The sequence below is a fragment of the Calidris pugnax genome, unplaced genomic scaffold, assembly GCF_001431845.1.
Source record: "Calidris pugnax isolate Ruff unplaced genomic scaffold, ASM143184v1 scaffold12, whole genome shotgun sequence".
In the NCBI taxonomy this organism is placed as follows: Eukaryota; Metazoa; Chordata; class Aves; order Charadriiformes; family Scolopacidae; genus Calidris; species Calidris pugnax.
In genome coordinates, this window is record NW_015090767.1 from 568,316 (window position 1) to 586,531 (window position 18,216).

General features: G+C 41.6%; 1 protein-coding gene across 9 annotated transcripts in view; it reads right to left on the reverse strand.

The window, feature by feature from the left end:
- The window catches only part of COL19A1 (collagen, type XIX, alpha 1), a 193,384-nt gene extending 175,416 nt beyond the window's left edge, over nucleotides 1-17,968 (reverse strand). For 7 of the 9 annotated variants that reach the window (XR_001411381.1, XR_001411380.1, XM_014936910.1 and 4 more), the window contains exons 1-4: nucleotides 17,025-17,197; nucleotides 15,869-15,998; nucleotides 7,849-7,923; nucleotides 7,252-7,351 (exon numbers count right to left, since the gene is read on the reverse strand). Coding sequence is in view for 7 of the 9 variants with exons in the window: in XM_014936910.1 (XP_014792396.1) it covers nucleotides 7,252-7,351; nucleotides 7,849-7,923; nucleotides 15,869-15,998; nucleotides 17,025-17,039 (320 nt within the window). In the remaining 2 variants the exon portion in view is untranslated. Of the gene's footprint in view, nucleotides 1-7,251; nucleotides 7,352-7,848; nucleotides 7,924-15,868; nucleotides 15,999-16,691; nucleotides 16,805-17,024; nucleotides 17,198-17,836 lie in introns of those variants that run through there. The other 2 variants (XM_014936919.1, XM_014936928.1) reach the window with 2 other exon arrangements.
- Between the last annotated feature and the right edge of the window lie 248 nt (nucleotides 17,969-18,216).

Here is an 18,216-nt window from a genome sequence, read left to right on the forward strand (position 1 = left end):
CACATGGAGTGCTCTGCTGGCAGGGGAGCACACCAGAGGTCACAGAATTCAAATCTGCTGCAAGCAGTGGAATAATTGAAATGGTTTTTCTGCTCTGTTCCTTCACTGCCTGCTTTCAATGTAAGTACTATACATTTTTATATATACTCTTCCCCTCTGCTATCTTGCCTTACCTTTGCTTCCCCGATTCTTTCTGCATAGTAAATTGGATGTCAAATTATAGGATGATTCAAGCCCAATATAACAATTAATTTTAATTAGTTAATGTCTGAATTTAAAATTTTATGAAAAGATTTTGGCGTATTTCTTGTAAATTGTCAGGTAGAAACAAGTCCAAATATGCAGAAAAAGACACGTTTTCATTCTTTAAAAGCAGCATTGTCTTATCATTTTTCACGGTAAAAGGCCCCGGTTTTCACCTGAGTTAGGAAATGAAATAATTGGTAGGTACAACTCCAATTTGTTCTTTTAGCAGTAGTCCCTGTACTATCATTATTTTTAATTTCTAAAATGCAGAAAGGTCTCAAGTTTCTGGAAATAAGCACAAAGTACAGAGCTTTCAGTACCTTTCAACCAGAATCAGAAAGACTGTACCACTGCAGCTTCTGATCCTCTGCTCTGAAAGACCTGAAGCAAGCACGAGGGCTCACACTGAACTCAGGCTCACACACTCCGGAAGCAAATTCCAGAGACAAGGCCCTTTTCTTGAAAATACCCTGCAACCAAAATACCAGACATTTCAGTCTTAGCATCGTTGGCTCCGACAGCTCAAATGACCTCAAATAAATACGCAATATAGAGGAAGGGAGAGGTGGTTACTTACATAATTATCTCATATTTTAATAGACCAAAGGCTAGCAGGACTCTGTGTAAGCACAGATAAAAGCTGGTTAGCATCGCTGTAACCACTGTCACCAAACAGGGGTGACACCTCATTCCCATTTTCAGCATATGTTTTAAAAGTTTTCGATGAAATCTTTGGAAGCTGGTGACGTTCATATGTATCCATTCTGTACTGCATTTAAGAAATAGGTATATGACTTCTTAATATATATCTTAATGTTATTTTTCACGAAGACTGCTGAACCTGCCTCTGCTGCCCAAAAGACATGTCCTGTCCAAAGCTAATCAGAAGTCATGCCCGTATGGACATTGACTGACAGCTGAAGTTGTATGCAAGGATCTTGGTATTTACTATTTCGGTCAAGAAAGGAGTCTTAGCAGATACAACCAGAGAATATACATTTAAGTAAATGGTGGCAAAGCCACCTAAAGAAATGTGTCTTTGGGGAGCAAAGTGCTAGCTATGAAAAGGCCGAGCATGGAAACTGCCTAACTTGATGTGCTCTAGGAAATGCCACTCCTGATGCATTTTTTGTGATTAAAAATGTTAGCATTAAAAATAAACAAAAAAAACCCATAAAAATTCTTTCACCATCTAATTCTGTACTTAGCAGAAAGAATCCTCAAGCCTGGAATACACCGACAGAAGTGGGAACAGTATTTTTGCATCCAGTAACTAGACATCACGAAGGGGTGAAACACTTTCTCTGAGATCCAGCCCAACCCGCAGCCAGAGCTCTCCTGGCAGCAGAGAGTGGCAGCACTGCTGATGGAGCTCAGCACTCCAAATACAGTCAAAATCCAAGCTCTTTCACAGTATCTTACACCGTAAGGGGAAGAATTCCTAAAAAAGTTGTGAGAGTAATCCCAACTGCTGTAACTCTGAGATCACTTAACAGCCAGTGACGATAATCTCTTCACTAAATTAATATGGTTTGTCACGCCAAACAAACTACAAAATAAGAAAGTCATGACCGTGCCATTAAGATTTGCTAATCGTAAACAACCATTCCATTTCAAAAACATTCTGAAACTCTGCCGAAATCAACTTATTATTTCCTTTATTGGCGCTTTCAGAGGAGAAGAAAAAAGGCTCACCAGCACACCAGAAAAGTGAGAAGGAGGGACAACTGACATCTGATGCATCTTTAGAGAGGGACAGTGAAATTATTTCAGCATACTGCTATTTACTCTAAGGCAACTAGAGAACAATGATTAGCCTAAAAGGCTTCACCTCCAGAAGTACTGAATTCTGCTGCCAGACCCAAAGTTGCTGTTGTCACCACAGAGACACCCGCTGCTCTTGTCAGCAAGCTCTGTCCCAAACTGGAGAACACTGCATAAACAGCACGTGTTAAACTAGATAACAAAACCTGACTCTATAATGTATTTAATGAAATTAGGGGCTGACCTGATGGAACACAGCTCTGTGGAAATGGACCTGTGAGTCCTGATGGACAACAGGATGACCATGAGCCAGCAATGGGCCCTTGTGGCCAAGAAGGCCAATGGCATCCTGGGAGGCATCAAGAAGTGTGTGAGCAGCAGGTGGAGGGAGGTCATCCAGCCCCTCTGCCCTGCCCTGGGGAGGCCCCATCTGGAGCACTGGGTCCAGTTCTGGGCTCCCCAGTTCAAGAAGGAGAGGGAACTGATGGAGAGGGGACAGCAGAGGCTACAAAGATGATGAGAGGCCTGGAGCATCTCCCTTATGAGGAGAGGCTGGGGGACTTGGGTCTTTGTAGCATGGAGAAGACTGAGGGGGGGATCTGATCAATGGTTATAAATACTTAAAGGATGGGTGTCACGAGGATGGGACCAATCTTCAGTGGTGCCCAGTGACAGGACAAGAAGGAATGGGCACCAACTTGAATATAGCTCAATAAGGCCAAGTGCAGGGTCCTGCATTTGGGTCGCGCCAACCCCCTGCAGCGCTCCAGGCTGGGGGCAGAGTGGCTGGAGCTGCCGGGCAGAAAAGGACCTGGGGGTGTTGGTCAACTGTCGGCTGAAGATGAGCCAGCAGTGTGCCCAGGTGGCCAAGAAGGCCACCAGCATCCTGGCCTGTGTCAGGAACAGTGTGGAGAGTAGGACCCGAGAGGTGATGGTCCCCCTGTACTGGGCACTGGTGAGGCTCCACCTCGAGGGCTGTGTCCAGTTTTGGGCCCCTTTCCACAAAAAAAGACCTTGAGGGGCTGGAGTGGGTCCAGAGAAGGGCAACGGAGCTGGTGAGGGGTCTGGAGAGTAAGTCTTGTGAGGAGAGGCTGAGGGAACTGGGGGTGTTCAGCCTGGAGAAGAGGAGGCTGAGGGGAGACCTTATTGCTCTCTCCAACTACCTGAAAGGAGGGTGTAGAGAGGTGGGGGTCGGTCTCTTCTCTCAAGTCACAGGCAACAGAACAAGGGGAAATGGCCTCAAGTTACACCAGGGTAGGTTCAGGCTGGATATTAGGAAAAATTTTTTCACTGAAAGGTTTCTCAGCCATTGGAATGGGCTGCCCAGGGAGGTGGTTGAGGCACCATCCCTGGAGGTGTTCAAAAGACGGGTTGATGTAGTGCTGGGAGGTGTGGTTTAGTGATGGTGTTGCTTTTTGTTTGTTGTGCGGGTGTCTATTTTTGTCAAAGTTAGGTTGGATAAGATGATCTTTAAGGTCCCTTCCAACCTAGAAGATTCTGTGATTCTGTGGTGGAGTCTCCTTCTCTGGAGACATTCCAAACCTGCCTGGACACTTTCCTGTGCAACCTATTCTGGGTGGACCTGCTCTGGCAGGGTTTGTACTAGAGGATCTCCAGAGATCCCTTCCAACCCCATGTGATTCTGTGACTCTTTGAAATAAAATTGAAACATTACACAATTACTATTATTATGACTGTAAAATTAGATTGTCTGCATAACTATTTTACTGTGATTTCTTTCGGATTCAAAGGCTCAATTACACTACTTTGCTCAGGAATAACTGTATTAAAGTCCATGTAAGAACTGCAATAGGTAACTCACAGTATTTTATTTTTACAATCACTCTTTAATCCTGGAAATACTAATAGATTAGAATTAAATTAATATTTAATAGATATTTATGTGGAGCAGAAGAAAAGCTAAGGACCTCCTGTCACGAGAGAAGATACGCACAAAACTGCCTCATAACAAGGGATAAGATATAAAGATAAGAGATATAACTGAAATCCAAGATAAATAGACATAATCAACTTCCCAAGCTGACACTGCATTGCAAATTATTTACCACATATAAATAGGTGCAACACTACTCCAGGCCCATTGAAAAAAAACCAAAGTGGCATCACACAAGAAAAATGGCACAGCATAGCTTTCTATTACCCACACTACAACTGAATGAATGAAATGCAAGAAGAGATGTGCCAAGTTACTTGATACTTGCTAGTCAGCTTAATCAGATACTCTCAGTTTCCTGCAGGACAGATAACAAACACTGTCCTGCTGCTCACTGCACACCACGTCTACTCATATATTTTCTGAGGCAGAATGATCCTAAAAACCTCTGTGCATCTAATAACACAAGGGGTCTGTAACCACACAATCTGACATGGTGTAAGAGAAGGAGATTTAGGTTAAAATAACATATTACAAAATATTGTACATGGATAACTGAGATTAAGTAAATCGTAAGGTTTGATGACAGATAAGCCAGTTCCTATCCTTCACTGTAACCCTCCCATGGCAAAACCCGACTTTGTGCTCCTCTGCTCTTATTTTAAAAAAACAACTCATAAGTTCAGACAACTATCAAAAAATACTTTAAGCAAATAGTTTTTAAAAAAATCTTATCTGAAGTGTTATCTCAACTACAGAAAGCAGATTTTTTAAAAACTATCTGAAGTGTTATCTCAACTACAGAAAGCTATTATATATTCTACACATTGACTAAAAAAGTAAATTCTGTTGTTAATTATGACACACATTTCTGTGTGAAGAAAGGTTAAAAAATCATGAGCAAGGCTAACTCCATGAACAATTAGTATTTAATCAAAATTCTGCAATGCTTGAATGGTATTGAAAATACTTTTAACCCTTTTTTGTTCAGGAAGCTGTATGTAAGAGGTACTATTTATGTCCACAACAGGCTGACAGAAAAGCTTATCTTGTACCTTATTAACATCAATAACATGGTAATAATTTCACCCTAATTTTATTCATACATTAGCACTGTTATGCATTTTATTAATAATCATCTCAGCTGCTTCATCCAGCTACAGTTTCATCCATTAGATATGCATAGTTTTAGGGAAAACTGGAAAGACTTTCTCTTTAGTTTTTCTTTAATGAGGGTACACAGAAGAAAACAACGGGGAGGGAGAGGAACATGAGAAGCAAGAGACCATTAGAGCCAAACCACATGCCTTCCAGGTTTACTCTTTAAAATTAGCTATTTTTCTCTCAAAGAGTCATCCTCCCTCAAAATTAGGTTGAACGGGTAAAATAAAGGGGGGGAACAAAAAATTAGATTTCTGTCCCACCTCATGAAGTAAGTTTAAAAAAAATAGTATTCTGTCTTTCTAAGTATTTTTCTTGCCAGTGCTAAGAGTTAAGGCTTTGCTAAGCTACAGCTGTCAGCCAGGGCGTGAATTCCCCATTTTCACTACCTTCACTAATAAAACATATGTAAAAGAAGGAAATAAATGAAGCATCAACGTTAGTATTCAGGCCAATTAATCAAAGCTAGGAAAAAGCTTGGCATCTTTCAACCTCAAAATCACCTGTCAGACCCCGTCCAAAAGTACCAAATTCTTAGAAATCAATCCTTTTGAATCATGCATTTTCCTTCAAAATAATATGAATTTCATAGTTTCAACCAAAATTTTTCAATCTCTAGCTCCTCTCACTCCAAATTTGCCATTGATTTTCTTACAGTTTCAAAATAAAATAAGTCAGCTTGCAATCTGCATTTCACTGCACACAAAGCACAATTTAGCTTCTTATTCTTAAAGGAAAATTGCCCCACATATCACCTTGATTTTCTGCTCTTTTGCAGTCTCATGTTTCCCTCAAATTCCCATCTATTGAAAAAAAAGCTGTAAAAATCTGTAAAATGAATAGTGGATTTTTAAAAAGAGTTTTCTTACTGACAAACTTTCAAAATATTTTTGGTAAAGGCATGTATAGGCGGCACCTAATGTTACCTCTTTCTCTTCTAAAGAATCTTGATAATACTGGGAAGGGTGTAATAAAAATAGAGTACTCTCTGCGTCAAGTAATTTTATTTAGTAATTTTCCTCCAATAGCAAATGTTCAAGTTATTTAAAAAAAAAGAGTGATTACTTTGTTTAACAAAGAACAGGATTAGACAAGCATGAAAATTTAGAATTAACTGCATTTAATACTTCAGAAAAGCTCAGAGTCTATCTAGTAATGCAGAATATTTAAGTCCTATTTCTTTAACCGTGCTCCTCTCCCAAAGATCACCTTGGTTTGTGTCTGGGTGCCTCTGATTCCTCTCCTCTCCCTCTCCCCTGGCCTCACACTGCCCACAGCCCCTCTTGGCTCTGCCCAGGATCCAACCACAGGGGAAGTCCGAGGGCCAGGTGGATTTTTTTCCCTAGGCAAGCTGGAGCCAGACCTCTTGCAACAGAGATACCCAACCTGAAGACGTGGGAATACAGTTGCTTCCCTCATCATCACCAGAACACGTTGTACAGAAACCACAGTCCCATGACTCAGAGCACATCTCAACCAAGAAGCTCTGAGATGATCCTCTCTCTCTACTGAGCACGGGCAACTTGAAACTACATTCCTAACTGCTTCTTGCCATCTCCTTGTCCCCATGGTGCCTTACTCTCTCTCACCTTCCTTTGGATTTTCCATGCAGTCTCTGCCTTGCATCCCACTCTGTATCAAGACAGGATGCTGCCTAGTTTCACCTCTACAATGGCTACCCACGATTCTGTTGCTGCTCAAGGGCAAGATGCCAATTCCACCGGGAAAAAAAACCCATGAAAATACAGCATTTAAGGAAATAGCGACTCTCTTTTTAATCCTGCCAACAGCAATGAGAGAGAGGACAGCCAATTCAACTGAGGGAAGATTAGTATAACACTTCTTGTCATACCATGGAAGTTCTTAATTTTTTTGTTTTTTTCCTTTGTTTTACAAATATTTATGTATAAACAGTAGAGTTTTCAGTATCAGAATCAGGTTTTTAGAAAAATATTTTTGCAATTAACCTTCTACCCAGATACTTCCAGATTCCAGAAGAAAAGCAGACATGAATCAAAATGTTTCCCCAGGAAAAAAATTGTTACAGATAAAAATGCCTGAAAACAGACAGACTTGTTTCTCTGTGTCATCTTTTGAATACGCTGCTCAGTGTTTCAGTTCACGAGTAGCATTTAGTCTGAGCTCAGCCTTTTAAACCCTGGGGATAAAGGTAGCGTCTTACTTACTTTGTGTCTCTGACGAGAGGTGCGCTTCCCAGTTTAAAACAGAGTTTTTCCCTTCCACACGATGTTTGCCTCAAAGAAAAACTTTGTGCCAGATCAAACCCTGTGAAATATGATACAATGATTTAGTTTATTTAACGGAATTTAAAAAAAACGGAGGTAAATACTGACTTTTAGTGTGCTTGGTGACTTTTTAGAGTATAGACTGACAAGATATTTTGAAAACCAGTACTTTAAGTCAGAGAAACTTCCAATATTTGTTTTATTGACAGAGAAACTATCAGTGCAAAATTCACTCAGTAGATGACTTTGCAACCCAAAAAATGCATTTGTTATTTCCTTTTTTAATCTGAACTGATAAGAGCAAAGGATGTTTGGGAAAAACAACGGAAATGAGTGCGGCTGAACAACTTGAATCAGTACTTTCCAACAACATATTCTGACTTTTAGCCCACCTTCCCAAATATAACAGAAGCTTTTGGAGCACGGGAGTGGCATTCTATACTGTCCTTTCAGTTTTAAAGCCAACTTCAGTCAGACTATAATTACATCCCCTACTGGCCAATTAATTTAGATATCCATGTTAACACAGTCATTTACCTGAAACACCAAGACTGTCTCTGTTGATATGTTTGAGATGAGGGACAACTGTTTTCATTAAAGGACACACAGCACCTTCAAGAGAATACAATTTAGTACATCTATCATAAAATTCTATCAAAGAAAAAAGAATGTGAACAAACCATCATGACAGTGATAGCAATATTAACAAGAATACTTTGGTTTGATTCTTTAGGATATGAAAAACAGCAATAAACGACATTGCAAAATATAAATAAGAGTAGTGATATTTCAGATTTCATACTATACTTCTAATAATATAAACAGATACAAATCTTGTCACATATTAATTCAGCTGTTTATGAACAAATCTCATGCAAACAATATAACCAGAAGGAAAACACTAAATTCTTACCAAGCTCTTTCCATCTACAATACTCTATAAAGCAATCACATCTATTCTGAGGTTGTTTGTTTGTTTATTTTTATTTCTGGCTATATTATTCAAAAAAATCTCTTTTTCACCCTGTTAAAGAACATGAAACAATAAAGCACAAATGCTTGATTATCATCACAATAATCTATTGTTACTTCAGTGAGCAGCAATTTCAAAATGTGGATTACACGGATATAATCATATCATATAAAAAATAATGCCAGGAATACTTATATTTGGGGAAAAAAAAGGTTGAAAAATTGAGCGGTTTTACAGTTGATTAAGTCTGACAAGCAGAATGTTCTAAAATTTGTAACATGGTAAATTCTAAGGTTAAATCTAAGTGAACACTTTGGCCAAAACACTGTACTATTAATATGCATTATCTTACTTGCATAAAGGCCTTCCATCTTTTCCTTATATATATATATACACACAAGAACACGCACTTCTAAGAAGAAAACACAGAGAAACGTTACTTCTGTGCATCAGTCAGAAATAGGGCTCACTCTTTCACAAACTTTGCAAATAGCCCCGCTGACCCCTAATAAAACTATCAAACAGAAGATGACAAGCAAGATTTGGCCCGTGTGCTTATCGAGCACAGAGCTCCACGTTGCACCAATGCAACTAAAAAAGGTGGTTGAACCGTTCAGAAACTGCTGAACAGTGAAGGTTAAGGGGCTTTCAGAAGCGGTAGTTGAATGATAAAAGTGAGGAGGAGTGTCCTGCCACTAATCTGGAAATCATCTATATTTAAAAATTTCCAAGAGCATCCGGACAGAAAGCTGACATTCAAAATAGCTGTATTTGTAATCTTAAAGCAGGTGAAATTTGTCATTCATTCTGTAGTAATGTACAAAGCATATTAGCTTTTAAAATTCTTAAATTCTATTAATTGTGTTACAATATTTTATCTGGATTAAGAATAGCTAAATGGAAAAAAGCAGTAAAAGTGAAACTAAGTTACAGAGATATCGATATAACATAGATATCAACATTACATAGATATTCATGTAAAGATGCCTCCTGACAACATGGTTAATGAAAACTGCATCAACTGTGTAAAGAACTGATCAGGCAGAAGACATTTATTCATAAAATTCATAAAGTTCCATGCCCTTTATGTCTAAATTGCAATCTACAATTACAAGCAACATCAACTGTAAATTAATTGATTTATTTCTAAGGCACTAAGACAATGTATTCTTTCTTTCTTTCATATATATACATAAATACGTGTATATACATACATTTGCCTGTACAGATAGCTAGCTATAAAGTTTCACAACAAATGAGATGAAACATATGGATTAAAAACAACAGCAATTCTCATCGTAAATTCCCTTTCCCCAGAAAAGATGTAGAACTGTAAAGAATATCATGTTGAAACCTCTGAAAATGGAATTAAATCTTTCATCATTTTGTTTTGCAAGGACTTTTACATCGCATGAAAAGCATTCACTGGGATTACACACTAACATAGCAATTTCACTGCACCATTTGATATACGCATACACACTACAGGCCAGAAACAGGCTCGCCCCTTTAATCTAAACCTCAGCCTCTCATCACTTCTACAGATTATTAAACTATAGGCTTTTACCTATAGCCATTCTAGAACACTGGATGTGGTTATGGTAGATTTACACAGGAATGGCCACAAGAAATGTTGGCACATAGGACGCCTGGTTCGGCTGAAGCTGCAATTGCATGTCACACCTACACTGACAGATGTTTTTCTTAAATCTACGTGTATTCTAACCAAGGCTTTTTTAATATATCTATAAAGACTATGGGGAAGATGCCATTTTTGGTTAAATTGCTTTACTTACAATAAGAGCAGCCAGATATGACTTACTGATTATTTCACCTTCCACTGCTGTGGTAAGCCCTCCAGAACCTGGGGCACAACTGTTGGGGCTTTTTCAGCATTAACTTACAGGAGGGCTGAGCGGCAAAAGACTAGAGAGTTTTACATTATTCCTCTTAGCCAGTTTCTTCCAAGCCCAAATAAAGACTCAGGCCTTCATTGCTGTGTTATCAGGACAATCTCACGTGCCGGAGACCGGCCTGTGGGCCGATGTTTATCAGTGGTGTCACAGGCCCAGCGCACACAGGCCGTGTCCGTGTGAGGGATTTGGTTGTATTCCATATTCCCGGAGAGGGAAAGGGTTACTACCAATCTGCTTCTAGCTCATGCTGCCGATGCCTGCTGTTACTCTTCTTACCAGAGAGCTAAGGCTAAACTCTAAAACACCAAAACTGAAACCTCTACTACACACTGAGAACTTTAATTGCTACAGATTGATGAAAACTCCTTCTACAGTTATAGTTTGTACAGTCAAAACGATTTTTCTCCAATCTATTCCAAGATTTTCATTACTGCTGGCAGATCTTTAAATTTCCTGTGGCCTGAGACAAAACAGCCAGTTTATCTCTTCGTCTTGTTGGCAGCTGAATTTGGAGATCTACATAAAGACATTTAGGAAAAAAAAAACCAAACAAGACAAACCCTTACCACTAATCCAGGCATGGAAACCATGCACCCACCTGCCCCGTTAGAACAGACCTCCATAAAACTAACAAAGCACTAAAAAGAACAGGCTTATATTTATACGCTAGATTGCTCTGCGTGTGATAAAGCTGGGTCTGCCCGGAATGAAGTCCACAGCTCATATTAAAATAGTGATGTCAAAGCTGAAGTTAACACACCTATCAATTAATGAGATCACCTCTCTGTAGGACAAATTACAGACCTTAATCTTTAGAAATCAATGAGCTTATTATCATAAATTAACCCAATAATTTTGAAAACACGTATTTTTGCAAATCCAGCAGGTATATCACACATCATTGACCTTCTCTCTCTCCAATAAGATGCTAGTAAGAAATTTGTGTTTTCTAGTAGCATTACGCAACAAAACTAAAGTAATGGCATTGCATCTAAACTTATCTGCTGCAACACGCAGGGGCACGTTCCGAATTCCTGGAATGGTCAGGGCACCTGTTGAAGCCACTGCAGCTTCCATCTAGGCCCCATGCCCAGCTTTCCTTCCCCTGCAAACAAGGATAGAGGAGACCCCAGCACACGCTTCAGTCCCGCTCTTACAGACATCCCTTGTGTGCACTTCCTGGCAAGGAAATGCAGCTTCCAACAAGCACTCTTGGCTCCTCCAGATCAAGTGTCACCTGCAATGGCTAGATTCACATCACCAGTACCTGGCTGCTGTTTTGTAATTAAACTTTATGTTCAGGTGAAGTTTTCAGATGCCGTCTAACACCACCGACGTGTGTGTTGCAAAGGGCACTGAAGTTTCCACCAGTAAGCATGTCTGGCCAAATGAAAGTGGCCAAACAGCCACACTACATCCAACTCAAGCCTCAGGCAGAAATCCACATTAGCCAGGATTTGTCTCACGCTTTTACTGAATCAGGCTTCAAATCTAGAGGCACCGTGAACCTCTTCAGAGCGTGCATTGTACCCGCAAGTGTCAGCAATGGCATCCACGGAGCCCACCCCAAAGGTATTCACACTGAAGCTAAGCAGACCCAGGTGGCCTGCTTTCAAATAGGTTCAAGATTTGAGATTTCCTATGTACCTGTAACCCCATGGACAGAAACACCAGAATTCAGATGTGGTTTGTTTTTCCTTTTTTCACTCTGTCAGACACATAATGTTAAATTACAATATACGCGTCAATTAAGACAAGCGTAGAAAGAGGAACAAAGGAGACTCAATCTATAATTCTGTTGATATAGGAAAGAAGTCAACTCCAAGTCTAGTGACTATGTAGATGGTTATGTAAGTAACAAAGCTTTGGCAGGCGGGAATAAGAAATCCATACCAAGGGATTTCAAGGATTAGAATGCTTATGCATCCTGGAGACCCTGGAGAACTAGATTGTCCCATGAGGAAGAGCAGCAGGTAGTGAAAAACAGGACTTTGTATCCCAGGTGAATATACTGCCCATAGGAGTTGATGCTTTTTCTTTCTTTACCTTACCATAAAAAAAAAAAAAAAAAAAAAACTAGATTAGAGGCTTCACACTGAGAGAAGATTCCCCTTTGTGGTCTGGGGGTCTCTCTTACGTACTACTCAGCAGCTGAAGTGGCTTTCTACAGCATGCAGCCTTTCATCAACCACGTTCTTGTACACACCTAAAGCTCCCTATTCACTTCCCAGGAAGACTTAGTATTTATCTACAAGTCAAAGAATCCAGGGGTGGCAGCACTGCTTAAACACTGCAAGGCTAACAATAGTTTGTGGCTCCAAACTTAAATATTCAGTATTAATTACATGGCATATGAGAGTTACCGTAGAGCCATTATCTTGATTTTAAGAATTATCTAGCTGTACTAAAACATGAAAACCAAAAAGCTGAACTGATCTGCATACTTGAAACCACTCACTGTATTTGGGTTAAAGCGCCTATCTAAAATTATGATCTAGAGAAAATACTTTTCACAAGACATTCCACGTCAAAAGGCAATGGAAATTCACCATGCCCAACAGCCCCCGGACCTTGTTTATACTACATTTTTCATGGGTTAGCAAGCGATTTTGAAAAACAGTAATTGTAAAGGAAAGTTCAAAAAGCAGCAACGATCTTGGAATGAGACTACTAATATTCTTAAGACGAAGCACTCTGGCATGATCAAGTTAGAACTTCATGTGTCCCTACAGAAAGAGCTCATGTCCACGCTCCAAAACCGAATGTTCCCAACAATAAAGAAATGTAAGTTTACAACATGAAGAAAAAATTCTTGAAGTCAGATCAAAAACATGGTTGTGGAGAACTCCTGAACTCTCTCCCTCAGATTTGCTGTATTCTGTCATTAGAAGTGAGTGCTTCCTTCTGATGAACAATTAGCATGTCAAAACTACTGGACAAGTGAGAGCTGAAAGAAATCCTTGATGGGAATGTAATGGTTACTGGCACATGTTCAGAGCCTAAGGAGGACTGCTTCAAGAAGATCCAGCATACTCTATCACTTTCTGACATTTTTTCCCAACCCCAGTATTTATTTTATGATATTGACCCAATGAATAAATCCCCAAGCATACTCAGCATGCCAGCTCAGAGACATCTCCCTACATATGTACGTTAAGCCTTTCTCTTGCACAAGAGATTTCCTTTCCCTAACACGCTCTTCCCTTCAAATTAACTTTCATTTACGCTTTTGCCTGCATTTGAAGGCCATTCCTTTAGACTCAAGTAGATCAGGTGTGAAATTTCAGGATGTAAGTGCAATAATCCAAGACCCCATCTAAATGAGGTTTGCTGGAAAAGCTTTCATATGAGCACAGTGAGGAAGAAACGCTATGCGTATGTTGTTGAAGGAAGAAACCCCCAAAGATTGCCCAGGCAGATCTTAAAGGACAGATGCTGATCCAAACAGAATGGCACATGGGAGAGAACAGAGGGCCAAGGAAAAACCAGTTGAAGAAAGAAACACCAAAAAGACAAAAGAAGAGGTTAGATATTTATCTCTTCTTGAAGTGAGCGTGTTTCCAATTTGTAACAGATAACTCTGCATATAAATTATCAATCTGGAAGCAGACAACTTTGCAACCCAGAGCCATGGGTTGGGCTGCCCGGGATGCAGAGGCAGCTGGCAGGCACCCGTACCCCTCAGGGCTGCGCCGCTGCACTGCCAGGTCTTCCTCACCTCCCCATTTCTGGTAATTCTTTTTTGGATGGTAACCATCGCTGCAGCCTCTAGAAGAGTCTCTTTCCTGCCATCGACTTGAGGCTTCACTCTGAGCCTCCTCCCTGCTGTCGGCAGAGCTGGCAGTTAACTACTTGTGATTCCTCACCATCTGCCTCTGCCACCTCAGACGGCAGCAGCCTCGATGAATTGCACGCTGCGCGTTCTCAGGAGGGCTTCCATCTCTCCTCTTCTCCCCAGAGGTTCAATTTGACCCATATTTGATCAACTGGTGGCAATCGGGTTAAGGAAAACCACACCTTTCCTGCTGGCTGTCTAGCCATGAAGTTCTAACAGAAGGTAACATATGGGTCAGATAGACTGATCTGCTAATAAATGCTGTATCTGTCACATTCTTCTGCTACTGGTCCACCTTCTACTAAGACACCATGTCCACAGGGGAAAAAAAAAAAAAAAAAAAAAAAAAAAAAAAAAATTTTGGCTTTCAATGTCCAGGAGATGAAACACACCGCGTGAATGGTGCTTTGAAGAGCTCAGGGCTCCAAGCAAAGCATATGGCTGTAAAACGGCCTGTTTGCCTTTTGCCAAGAGTGTGACATCTGGCAACAGGAAAGTCAATAAAAAAAAAAAAAAAAAAAAAGAATATAAAAGAAACTTTCTGGCATTTTATTTTAAAATTTCTGAAGTTTAGATTTATTAATTTCTATTACTAGAGAACTTTCAGCACATCTACGGTTCACCATCAAGCAACAACAGAAAAGAGAGAAAGCTTCCTTCAGACAGCTGAGGAAAAGGATTGCACAGCTACGACGCAAGCTCACTCTGCCACAGGGGTTAAGAATAATTCACCAGTGGAGCACTTGGCCTTGCTGCCCTAAAAATAGAAGGCAAATAAGTCTTTGACTTAAATTCAGACTCTTCACAATGCACTATTCTTACCTTAGAGCCCACACATTACACTTATTATTTATTAAATATTACTATTTATTGTTTGCAGAAGTAGTAAAAGGATTATTATCGTAGTCATTGACTTTTTAAACTTTTTGGGCCTGAGTTTCAAATGCGTTAGGGAGATTCAAAGTTGTTGTATATACATAGCTTCTATATTTCATCATGTTTCCAGAAGAACAGCATTACTAAATTTGATTTTTCAGGAGAATTAATGAAAAAGAACTCTATTTATTTCTAGTTAAATAACTAGAAGCACGTAGCCTTGCTAATAATTATAGGAAAATTCTAGAAAGTTGAGGTGCTGAGGCTGAGCAATTCTAGAAAACTGACAGCTCCTTATTCCAGTAGCACCTGCGATGTGCTTTTAACATCTACCACACTCTGGAGAGTCAATGCACAGTTTTTGTGAGAGAGTTAGATAACCTGAGGACAGTAAGAGAGATCAGAAAATAGAGAAGTATGAGAAGATTTGCAGAGGATGGGTAACGGTGTTTATGTTAAACAATATTGCTTTATTCCTTTCACCTGTCTTCTTAGGACAAAGTTCTACACCTGTCTTAGGACAAAGACTCTGCACCTGTGGAACGTGTGACCAGCTGTGGGCATTGCTAGAGGTGAGGTTAACACGAGCATTAGGTTGTTTGGGTCAACGTGATCACTGACCTGCTCTAACAAAGCCATATGTTTTTGTTCACAACATTTTCAAAAGCTTTGATTTAGAACCTTGTTTTGCACAGTGAGTTGAAAAAGTACAAAATAAAACTCCTAGGAACTACAACTGCTTCCAAACGTGAACCTTCCAAACACAGGAAACAGAAAGGCTGCTTTGGAACTGCTTCAAACCTAGGCTTTTTAAAGAAGGAGATTAAAAAAAAATATATTGTATAATTTTATCTGCTCACGCTGGTTATTTTCCACCTGTTGCCATTATTTGTTGAAATTTGCTCAGTGCTGAGATTTATGCATTTTGTCTGCGATGGGCAAGAGAAATGGCGGTACCTGTCTGGTCACCGGCAGCCAAGGAGGTGGAGAGGGGCAGGAGGAGGAAGACTGCCATACGAAGCCAAACTGTGCAGCATCCAACGTGCTTCATCTCCCCCTGGACACATGTGAACAGTCGGCTACAAAGCTGGAACAGAAAAGAATCACATTCAGAACAGTGTCTTCTGACTCCTTTCCCCTCGCCCCATCAGAAAACTACAAAGAAGAATTTCTTGACCATAAAGAAAAGAGGAAGTTGCTCGTCACATGTAAAGCGTATCACTTGTCTGTTTTAAGGAGTTACAGAAAGAGACTTATATAAATTCAGAAATAAATAACAATTACACTCCTTTAGTTCTTTCCTAAACTCAGAAGTAACGCCTTAGAAATATTAACCCAGAGATATTAGTTCTAAAGGCACAAAAATTTAATTTCATTAGTAATGACTAATTTTCTTTTATTTTTCTCCTAGGTTTTCAATTTTAAGTATATTAGCTAAACTTTTTGGTGTCACTGATCACCGAAGTAGCCTTCAAATCAGACAAATCAGACAAATCAGACAAGAAGGCACACTGTTTAAGCGCAAAAGAAACCAAAGTACGGTACGACTCTGCCCTGCAAAACACACAAGTGCCTGGAGCAGCCTGTGCCCAGTTCACAGTTTATATCTCACTAAAACACAGTCTGGCTTCAACGGCACATCTTTTGTCCTTTAAAGCCAGTATCGGGGGTTTTGCCTTAGTCGAGTGCAATCTATAGATACACTCGAATGTAACAAAACACGGAAAATTACGACTATTCTTTAATCATATTTTCTGTGAAAAAAACCCAAATCACGTACCTAAGGTGCAGCTTTTCTAACTGTTTCCACGAGGCTCTTTATGGACCGTCCGAGCTGCTCTGGCACCGCCCGCACCCCCGGCACCGACAGACACCCCCAACCACCGACACCCCCAACCACCGACAGACACCGACACCGCCCGCAACTTTTTCCCTCCCCCCGAGCAGCAGCAGAGCGAACCCCCGCTCCGGCAGCGTTATCACTTCACTCCCCGCACCTGCGTTAACGAGCAGGCGCGGCTAATTGGCCGGAGGGCTCATTTTCAGAAGGGCTCTGGCTAACGAAGCCGCTAACGCCCCTAAACCCCCCTCCCCGCTGCCGCCACCCCCGCACCTCCGGGCCCCGCATCCTCCCGCTCCCGGAGGCTCCCGCGGCGGCTCCGCTGCCCCGCACCCCCGGGAGGAGCGACCCAGAGGAGGCAGAGCCGGTGCTTCGATCTCTCCCGGAGGAGGGCCCGTCACACCCGGGGTGAGCGGCTCCCCCCGGGGCTCCTTCCCGTCCCTCCGGTACCGGGCGCCGGTGCCCGTCCCGCCGGGCTTCCCCGGGGCGGAGCGGGGCCGAGCGGCCGCCGCGGGCTGAGGGAGCCCTCTGCCGCCGGGAGACCCCCGCCGGCACCTGCAGGGACCCCGCAGGTGATGGGGGGCAGCGGGAGAACCGGGGGGGTCCGGCTCGGCATCCCCCGGGAGCTGCCCCCGTCCCGGGGCGCTGCCCGCAGCCCGGCTGCAGGCCGCTGGGACGCCGGCTAATTGGAAGGATACACGCTAATGCGGGGATTTTTAAAGGTGAGGATGTGCGTGCAATCAATAAGCATGCTCAGCCTTGGGGTGGTTTGCCACAGTTTAACGGTTTTTGTAAATTACCGCGAATTTAGCAGGGCTGTTTCATTAGCATACCTTAGCATGTACCTACGGTCCCCCACCAACAAATGCCGTGTGCTCATTACACAATCACAATCCCATAGCACAGACTGATCACTAAAAGCTTACTGTCTGCGTTACGTTCATAGAGGACATCGTTAATATTGGCAAAAAACAGCGATAAATGGCATTTTTTTTTAAAAAGTCACACCACACAAAAGAGGAGCATTGTGGTGTGGGTGCACGTGGGATGTTGAGACAATCGGCTACAAATAATGAGTTGCTTACCTTTGATTTTGATTGCGGTGCGTCCCCCGGCAGCGCTGCGAGTGCCCGTGCCCAGGAGTTGCTGGAGGAAAGTCTCCCCAGAGCGTGGAGGGGGATGCAGCTCTGTCCTTATTAGTCCCACACGGCGTGACCCTCCCACTCAGTGAGCACCGAATACTCTGCAGGGAAGGACAAACAGCCACCCAGACACAGATTTCACATAATCATACTTTTACATCCCAAGTCTGGTAACAATGGAAGAAATGCAGGATTTTTTTCCTGCCTTCCCCTCTCCCCCCTCCCCCCCCAAAAATAAATCCACCCCGGTTCCATAAATTAAACTGCCAGAGTATGAACGCGTGAATGAGAGTATCTGGTTTCTAGTTGTAAAGAGCCAATTA